At 54.9% G+C, this 9,643-nt stretch overlaps 3 protein-coding genes across 3 annotated transcripts; all 3 read left to right on the top strand.

The window, feature by feature from the left end:
• Positions 1 to 766: 766 nt before the first annotated feature.
• P153DRAFT_187500 (uncharacterized protein) lies at positions 767 to 1,710 on the top strand. Its single transcript, XM_033662414.1, has 2 exons — positions 767 to 923; positions 978 to 1,710. The coding sequence occupies exon 2, from the start codon at positions 1,073 to 1,075 to the stop codon at positions 1,535 to 1,537; it is 465 nt and encodes a 154-aa protein (XP_033526639.1). The 5' UTR covers positions 767 to 923; positions 978 to 1,072; the 3' UTR covers positions 1,538 to 1,710.
• Positions 1,711 to 1,882: 172 nt separating this feature from the next.
• Positions 1,883 to 2,907, top strand: P153DRAFT_284631 (uncharacterized protein; the record flags this gene model as incomplete). The annotated part of the gene is made up of 2 exons (XM_033663337.1): positions 1,883 to 2,285; positions 2,351 to 2,907. The coding sequence occupies 2 exons, from the start codon at positions 1,883 to 1,885 to the stop codon at positions 2,905 to 2,907; spliced, it is 960 nt and encodes a 319-aa protein (XP_033526640.1).
• Positions 2,908 to 7,404: 4,497 nt separating this feature from the next.
• On the top strand, positions 7,405 to 9,161 carry P153DRAFT_364685 (uncharacterized protein). The gene is made up of 2 exons (XM_033667655.1): positions 7,405 to 7,450; positions 7,497 to 9,161. Exons 1-2 carry the CDS (start codon positions 7,419 to 7,421, stop codon positions 8,998 to 9,000), a joined length of 1,536 nt encoding a protein of 511 aa, XP_033526641.1. The 5' UTR covers positions 7,405 to 7,418; the 3' UTR covers positions 9,001 to 9,161.
• Positions 9,162 to 9,643: the final 482 nt, after the last annotated feature.

Here is a 9,643-nt window from a genome sequence, read left to right on the forward strand (position 1 = left end):
AGCATGCGTTCTTGTAAACGTCATTGTTCTCGTTTTGTGCCTCGTAGGAGCCACCAAGAACGCAGCTTACCTGCCGCTTTCACACTTGACTGAGAGGAGCCCTGGATATCTGTCAAAATCAGGGTCTTTGCTATTCAAAAGAGGGTAGTCTATATCTAGTATCGCTCGGACAAAAGAACGACAAATATTAGCCAATGGGAGAAGATCGGGAATGTGATCAACCCCTATGACGAGGATTCCGGGCACTAAGTCTGGGGGGAACTCGCCTAGGTCGAGGTAGGCATTAGTTGCGGTTCATACCGCGTCAATCATCATAACAAAACCTGTTATGAGAGGGTCTTTGGTCGGGAAACTCGGCAACGCTTAAATGTCTGGAATGGTCGGGATTGAAGGGGGCATTGATCGTCTCTTCAGGATCCAGAGACGTCATTTGCTTAACAGACTTTTCATTGGAACTGCGTTCTAATATATTGATGCTGTAGTTTACATTGCCACGTTTATATGGTTTACACATATTCGTTCAAGAGTGTACATGGATTGGCTGCAGATATGTCGGCATCATAGAACAAGGCACAGATTTGATGGACTTGAGGGTTTAAATATCGTAATGGGACAAGGGCAACGTGGTATCTCCTAGCATTGACGCGGGAAAGCACTTACTTGCAGATGGGGTTAGACAGATTCGCGCATTCCAAGTATATTCGAGCGTTCCTTTTTGAATAGTGGGCTCTCGACCCTGACTTGGAAGTACGCTACGTATTCTTGCCAATAAGATTCCGAGACGAGAATGAAAGTCTGTCGAGACGAACAATTAGTCTAACTAGCAAAAGACCATCGAATCATCATGTGAGCCGATAAGTGGTATAGACGAGAGCTTGAGCCAACATTAAAGCTCCGTGGCGCTGTGGAGATTACGGATACCGGTAGTTCTAGATGCAGCATGTGGAAACGGTCCAGGATTCATTAACAGCCCTCAGGCCTCTCTTTCTCAGATCGCACATCAATTCCGCCCATGACTGCGACCGAGTACTGCACTGCAATCCAGCGCTAGACGAGAAACTCGAGAGGAATCATGTCTCCCGGAATGTCCTGTTCAGGCGACAACAACTGCTGTTCCAGCGCGACCCCATCACGGACAGCATCTACCCACCAGCCCCTGGATCACACCGGATATCCGACCGCCACCGACACCGCTAATACCGTGTTCATCGTAATCGACATCTGCTACCCGAGTGGGCCTGACTTCTCCGCCGGGAAGGGCATCGCGACGACAGACTCGGTGCACAGCACGCGAAATGCAGCCAACGCGCGGGCGAAGAAGATCATCTACGAATGTGGGTCCTGCAAGGTTGACGTTGACAAGATTATCGAGGAGGTGAGGAATGGCCTGTATACTGGGATTGGGGTTGGAGGGGATGACGAGGCGATCCACGGGCGGTGCTATGCGCGCAAGTGTGAGGTTGAGAGGTGGTCTGTGGATGTGGATGAGGATGAGGATAAGGATAGTGTGAGGTCTGTCGACGTCGATATGGGGTGAGAGGAAGATGTGAGAGGTGGTGGCTTCGGTGGGTTGGGAGGCTGAAGAGTTGAGACAGTGGGAAGATGGGTATGGAGGGATGTAACGTCCACACCGAGCCAACCCAGGAAGCCGATTTCTGGAAGCACGATCGTCTCACCGTCCAAGACAGACGGATACACGACTTCTCGGGGCCCTGCAATATACCTACACATGCTCAGACGAGCATAGATCCGAGCCATCTCCGCCAGCTTCTCCAGCTATGTCACCATACGTCATTGAACACGAGGGGCAGGTGCATTCCCCGCCAAACAACTCCCACCTCCGCGTCCCCCGCCATACCGTATTACTCTCCCCACCCAAACAATGTCGACCGGATACTTCCCCAAGCGCGAAAAGGTCGGGCTCGAGGACCTCTTCAAGGGGCTCGTCACGGCATGCCATATCCTGCACTACCACGACGTTCTCGACGCATATGGCCACATATCGGTGCGCAGCCCAGACAACGCCTCGACGTTCTGGATGCCATGCAACATGCCGCCCGCACTAGTCGGCTCGCAGGACGACCTAGTCGAGTACCATGTGGGCTCGGCCGAGGCGGTGGAGAAGAACGCGAAGCCCGGGTATCTGGAGCGCCATATTCATAGCGAGATATACAAGAAGTTTCCTGCTGTGAACAGCGTCGTGCACAGCCATTGTGGCGATGTGCTGCCGTATTGTGTTAGTGGCGTGCCGCTGCAGAACACCATCCACATGGCGGGCTTTTTGGGTACGCGATATCCTGTTAGCCTTGTGTATATGGTGAATGTGGCGCTAACATGTGTACTTGCGCAGGAACAACCGTACCCGTCTGGGACGCCTCAGGCTACTACCCCTCTGGCTCAAAGCACGACCTTCTCGTCCGCGACTCGACGCTCGGCGCCTCTCTAGCCTCGGCCTTCAAGCCCGCAACATCCGCCGGCTTCGTCATGGACAAATTCCGCTCCGCACTCCCCGCCCAGATAGGCGGCACAAGCGAGCCCTCCAAGGAGCCGAACCACGCCGTCATCCTCCTCCAAGGCCACGGCTTCACCACGGTAGCCCACGGCATAGAAGAAGCTGTCTACCAAGCCATCTACACAAAGGAAGCCGCAAAGGTGCAGACCACGGCTCTGACGATCCGCAATGCATATTCTGGGTATGCTATCGAGGGGAAGGTGGATGCTGAGGCGGGCGGGAAAATCAAGTCGGCGCGCGCGAAGAACGAGGGCGGCTTGAAGTATTTGAGTGATAGGGAGGCGCATGATAGCTATGAGGCTATGCAGGGTACGGTTGCGCGGCCGTGGGCGCTGTGGTGTCGCGAGGTCGAGGTCAATCCGCTGTATAGGAATGAGTGTCCCGGTGGTGACTGAGGAAATGCATGTGGTTGGGCATTTTCGTAGCATGTTTATTGGTCACTCTGTTCGTTTTTCCTTTCCCTGGTAGTGACAGACATTCTGTACCTCGTCTACATAGTGTATGGACATAAACGTAAAAAAATTTGATATGAGTTCAATTACGGCTCTTGAGTAAGATCGGATCAATGAATATATTTCTCGAAATCAACCACCGAAGTTAGTTAGACAGACGAACACAACAACAAAGGGCACAAGTAACAACTTCAGCAAAGCCAAGCAAAACGCATAAGTGAAGAAGAACTTGATCAATTGTTTATCCCACTACGCCAATCTCTACTTTAACGCGAAACCTAGAATACGCGCGCCCAGCCTAACAAACGAAAAACCAGCCAGTACAATGGCACGGTACACCCAGGACCCCAAACGCCCCAAAAAAGAAAAAAGCACGCAAGCTATGCAATCCCAGCACACGCAAGACCCCAGCAGTCAATCACACCCCACCACTAACTACTCCCATGACTCCTCAGCCTGCGCCCGCCCACCAGCCCCGGCCCAACACTACTCGCAAAACTGGTAATACTCAGATTCTCCCTATCGCCTTTCGCGTCGCCGCCAACCGTCTTGCGCATTTTCTTCATGGGCAGCTTAGATTCGCCGTCACCGTTGGGGCGGTGTTTCTTGCTCGGGGGCATAGTCATGAGCGCCGAGTCTGAAGCGTGGGAGAGGAGGGGCGGGGGCTGGGCGTGGATGTCTTGTGCGACGATGTTAACGTCTAGTTCGCGGAGGGAGGTGCCGATGGGGGTGTTGGAGGTGGTGGTGGTGTTTGTGGCGGCGGTGATGGAGCGGGAGAAGGGTTGTTCAGCGAGGATGCTGAAGTCGGTTGGGGAGGTGAGGCTGTTTGTTGCGTCGTTGAAGATTGGTTGTTTGGAGGGGCTGCGGGGTTTGGGCTCGGGGGAGGTTGGGGGGGAGCGGAGGCGGGAGCGGATTTGCTCGTGGTTTGTCCGGGGCAGGTTCGAGGGGATGTTGTAGGAGACGCGTTGGGGTGTTGCGCCGGTGGGGTTGTACTCGATGAGGTCTTGGTTGCTGACTACTTCGCGGAGCTCCTGGAGGGGCGCCCGGATGTCTGCGTCGGGTGCGAGAGCTGGTAGGGTCTCCTTCAGTGTACCCGCTTGGGCAGACATGTCTGACTCAAGGGACTGGACGCGATCGAATGACGAGGACAAGTGTTCGCCGATACTAGAGTATGATGCTTGTACGATATTCGATAGGTTGGCGATCGAGGTTGTGTGAGCGTCGTGATGAGTGTGGTTCTGCTCGCGGATTCGCGACACAATCTCCTCGAGAGACTGGAGTTGGGTGTTCAGGTGCGTCATCTGTGCTTCGACAGTCTTGACAGTGCTCTCGTGAACCAAGGTAGTGGTGTCCTTGATTGAGTTTGATTGTAGCGTTACCATCTGGAAGTAGGTTAGTAGAGATCGTGTCTGAAGATCATGAATTCTTACCTCGAAATCTGCCTTGATCTTGGTCTTGACGTTGTCCCTGGACTGCGACACGCCTGCCACAATGTCCTTAGACTTGTTCGACCAAGCAGCTACAGCGTCTGAGTAGGTGCTTTGCTCGGAAGTGAAAGCTGCGTTTGCCGCAATCATTTCTTCGCTGACACCGGAAAGCTTCTCGTTCAGCCGTTGATCCTGAGCCTCCGCACTGGCGTTGATCAAAGCTGATATTTGTGTTAGAAGTTGTTGGCGTTCATTTGTGGATTCCTGCTTCTCCTCATCCATGACTTGAACCAATCGACTTTGAGATGTCTTGTTTGCTTCAACCAGAGCAGTGTTTGCTGCCAGAACCTGTTCGTGAAGTCGCTCATTCTCCGTTTGTTGTTCGTTCAGTTCCTTCACGAGCCCGTTGAAGGTATCCTTGAAGCTACGCCCCAAATCCGCATACGACGCGTGAAGTTGCATGTGAAAGCCCTCCAGTTCAGTGATGATGTTGGCCGAAATCTTCTCTGCTGTCACGGCGAGTTCGTCAAGCCCGGCGCCAATCTTTGATTTGACCTCCTCTCGCACCGTTTTGATTTCCTCCAACACCCCGTTCAAGTTGTCGCGGGACTTTGCAGTCTGCTCATTAACTTCCATTTCAGAAGTCTGGTAGGCCTCCATCTTCTCCTGTAGAAACGACTGAGAGACGTCAAGTTTTTCAAGTTCATCCTGAACAAAAACCTGCATCCGAGCAGAAAGCGTATCCATCAGTTGCGCCTGCTGCTGCTGCAACTCCTCAATCCGGTCCTCCACAAGGCGGGTGGTGTCGACTACCTGGCTTTGTGAAGAAGTCCAGTTCCGTCGATTCTGCGATTGGAGTTCCGACTTGCGACGAATCTTCGAACGCAACGCGTCAATATCTGATGTCGTCTTTCCGAGTGTCGAAATCATGCCATATCCAATCTCGGCGAGCGCGCCCTCAGTCTTCTCATGTGCTTTTCGGAGCTCCGACTCTTCTGTTAGATTCTGGCGTGTGTGCTCCAAGACAATTTCAGTCTTCTCGAGAATGCCCTTAGTACCCTCTAAAGCTGTCTGTGTCTGCTCGTTGTCCTTCTTGAGCACTTGGAAGCTCGTCGTGAGCTTGAACAAGTCCTCTACTTTGTTCCGGAGGTTGACTTCCATCGTCTCGAGTTTGTCGCGCTGTTCTTCGCTTAGTATCCGCCTCGACTCGCTGACGGTTGTGATTTCTTCGTAGTTCTCTTGTGTGAGGTACACGCCGTTGCGCTGTCGGGTTGCAATCAGCTCGCTCTTCAGCTTCTCAATCTCCACGGTAAATTCTTTGAGCAATGTCTTTTTGTTGATTGCCTGGTTGACCTGGGGCTTATTCCTAATGTTCTTCGCCCGAAACGCGTAATCCAGCGTCGAGATTGTCTCTTCCAGGTTGCTCTTCGCCGGTGACAGGGTCGCGATGATGCACGTCTTTGTCCGACCACCCAGGGAATCTTGTAGTAGACGGGTCAACTTGGACTCTCGATAGGGAATGTGGGAGCTGCGCTCGACCAGCGCGTTGATGACACGGCCTAGGGTGAGCAGACTCTTGTTGATGAGGCCAGCCTCTGCAGCGCGTTTGTTCTCTGCTCCACTGCGTTGGATGTTCTCACTTCCGGCAAGATCGACAAGGTTGAGTTTGCCAGCACTCAGGTACTCCTGTCCGTCGTCGGTCATGCGCTTGATGTACACGGTGATTGTGAAGACGGTGTGACTTCGAGAACTGAGATCGTTGCATTTTGTTGCTGCGACCTGGCGTTTGTGACTTCCGTCGCGCAGCATCTGGATGCCTTGTGTAGCTGTCTTGAGATGGCATTCCTCCATGCCCTGGACGTTGGTGGTGCTGTGACCTTTGCGGCTGTTATCCTCATAGATCTTTAGCTTGACCTTGTCGTCTGTGGACAACAGATCGCGTAGCTCCTCGTTGTATAGCTCGATGAAGGAGCACTTGACGGAGTTCTCGGTTTCGTCTGCTTCCAGTCTGGCGAACAGTGCATACAAGACGCGAGGAATGATACCGGCGGCGTCGGGGAGGGGAAGCACGTCGGAGATGTCACCAGTCATGGTGTATGTTTTGCCCGTGCCTGTCTGGCCATAGGCGAATATTGTGCAGTTGAAGCCATCGAGGACCTGCCTAGAATCAGCTACTGGCCCGGTTGAAGCGCCTCGTCAGTTCCTACCTCGTCCAAGATAGGCGACACGACTTCATCAAACATCATGTTCTGGTCGGCGGCGGGCGAGAAGACCTTGTCGAACTGGTACATTTTGTTGCTGAGGGCATTCTGGCCCATGGAAAGCTCGACGGTGGAGCCCTTGATTCCGTTGGTCGACACGACCACACCACTGTTCTCACGGACTTCGCGGTCGTTGCGTCCACGACACCGCACGACGACGTTGATGTTGGTCTCCTCGCCGCCGTCTGGTTCGAATTCCCGCTCCTTTCGCTTGAGCGGCGAGGATCGCGGTGCCCTCGAAGAAGCTACCGATGCTGAGCGTGAGGCGGGCATATCGAGTGCAGGTGTAGCAGAGCGGCCGCGGGCCATGTGCAGTGGAGGGCGTGTTGCTGTTGGCTGGCGGGTCGGCGGTGGACGCATATTGGACTGGGCGCGCTTCACCTGCGGCGGCCCGGGTCGAGGAAGACCAGACATAATTAATGTACAGGTCGGACAGGACAGGCAGGGTGTTGGGTGTTGATACGGGCGCTGGCGGTGATGTCGTCGCGTCGATGTTGGTGTTGCAAAACAAACAGACGGAAGCGGAAGCGAGGACATGCAGGACACGACAGGGAGCAGGGGGCGAGCGATCAGCGGCTTGGCCGTTTATGGCCATCTCCCCGCCTCGGTCACATGCGTGCATGCAGCGCTCACAAGGGCAAGCACCCTGATGACGCGCCAGAGGAAGCTCGCGCGTAGGTCGCAGCTTGTTGCGACTCGTCCTGCCCTTCTACCCACATCTTCTGCCTGCCTGGACGCCGCAGCGTGAGCACACCCAACATGGAGCATGGCGCTATGCAGATGCAGCCCGGCCGGAGCGTGGGCTTCATGAGTACGTGGGTAGCAGCAGCTGCGCGCACAGAAGACACGTTGACCATACGCCAGCACTCGGTTGTTCCCTACATGACATCCTCACCACCATCAAGGCTGAGGTCAAGGCCTTTCCGCAGTTCCAGCTCTACTATGACGATCTCCACCCGCTCTCGTCCCCCGTCCATGTGCGTCTGCCCGACAACGGCCTGCGCCTGCAGTTCGACGGGCCCGACCAGCGCCTGCGCCTGATAGAAGTGCTCGACTTTGCGCGGGCGAAGCTGGTGTACAAGGACGTCGACGTCTTCAAGCCGGGCGAGGGACAGACCAGCTTCACCGCAGGGCCGTCGGGACCCCGCTTCAGACATGTCTACGATAAGCTGCTGGGTCCCACGTACAGCGGAGAGTACATGCCACCACGAACAGATGACCCCAACGCGCGCGGGACGTACAACCTGTCCTACCCCGGCATCGCCTTCAACTTCCCCGTCCAGCACTCGGCATACTCGCCCAAGAAGGACTTCATCTCGCTGCTGTCCTCGTCCGCCACGGGCCCTGCAACCTCCATGGCCATCTTCAACGGCGAGTCCTGGCAAAAGGCCCGGTCAACCCTCTTCACCGCACCGCCTCCAAACCCACGCTCAGCAGCCCTCACAGCAAAGGGCAAAGAAGGCGGCCCAGACGAGATCGAGCACATCAAGATCCACGGCCAAGGACGCCTCGAACTGATCCGTCGATCCAGCCCCCCCTTCTGGATCACCCTCAGCGAAACCACCCCGCAAGACCTCATCATGGACCTCGGCGCCCCAGACGCAATCTACAGGAAAAACGACCACCGCCTCTCCATCCACAAAGACCGCCGCCCAAGCGACGCCTCCTCCCTGTCCCCCGCCTCCGACGCAGAAGACTCCGACTCCGCCGCCCTCGAAGCCCAGGAGCGCGACGTCGCCGCCGCAGAACACTTCTACAACTACTTCCACCACGGCTTCGACATCTTGATCTCGCAGCCCACGCACATCTCCCCGCCCTCACCCACCGCAGAGCGCCAACAGAACCACCCAGCAACAACAACAACACCAGCACAACCCCTCCACCACCTCACCGCCACGAAAATCATCCTCCACGGAAACGTCCCCGGATCCTACCAATTCAACCGCCACCGCCGCACCAGATGGTCCCTCGAACACGTCCCCTCGCCCACATACCCCGAGCCCCTCACCTCCGAAATGCCCTTCGCAGACATCTCGGGCCGCCTCAAGGACGTGTTCAAAACGCACTACGACACCAAGGAGCAGGAGATGTCGCAGCAGCGCGGCATGGCGCTGAATCGCGGGTGGGGCGATAGTCCGGGGAGTAGTTGTGAGCTGCTGGGCGGGTGGGAGGAGGGGTCGTCGAAGACGAGTCTGTTTGCGGGGGTGGGTGCCGCTGGGATTGGGACGTCGGGTTTGGGTGTTGGGGATGGCGCGGCGGAGGTGGGGAATGTGGAGTTGTTTGGGTTTCCGGGCATGGTGTTTGAGGTGGGGAAGAATGGGGCGGTGAGCTCGTTGACTGTTTATTAGTTATATATATATATGTCTTTCTCTATGGAAGACGGGGAGGGGAAACGGACATATTGGGGTGTTTTCTGGTACTGGCCAAAGATCTTAAGCCGCAGCGTGTTTTTTTGTGTATCTACCTACTAAAGTGCTTTATATATACTACCAACAACAAGCCGAAAATCACCCCTTCCCCTTTTCCATCCCCAACCAGCCAGTCGATCATTGCCGAAAAACCAGCTTAATATCACCACAACACAACCACAACCACAAATTCCACGCTATGCATATGTTACGAATGATACCTACTTTCCCCACCCCAAACCCGCACCTCCCGAAAAAACGCCGTTAGCCATGCAAGACATGTCATGATGATCCCGCTTCCTACGTGCCAACCTGGCCAACATGGCCTAACAAACAAACACAAAAAAGACAAAAATGAAGAACCGGAAAAACGCCACTACCCTGTCCTACGCGACGCTACGCTTATGCATGCCCACAACCAATTCCCCCGGAGTAACAATATCGACACGAGAAGGATAATGTGATGCGCGACCGTCGAAGAAGAAGAAGACTCGAAGACTCGAAGAAAAGTAAGACGTGAAGGGAAGAAGAATGAAACGAAACGAATCAGATCGCAACCCCGCAACCCATCCATCCACCCACC

This window comes from Dothidotthia symphoricarpi (genome assembly GCF_010015815.1).
Source record: "Dothidotthia symphoricarpi CBS 119687 unplaced genomic scaffold P153scaffold_5, whole genome shotgun sequence".
NCBI classification, from domain to species: domain Eukaryota; kingdom Fungi; phylum Ascomycota; class Dothideomycetes; order Pleosporales; family Dothidotthiaceae; genus Dothidotthia; species Dothidotthia symphoricarpi.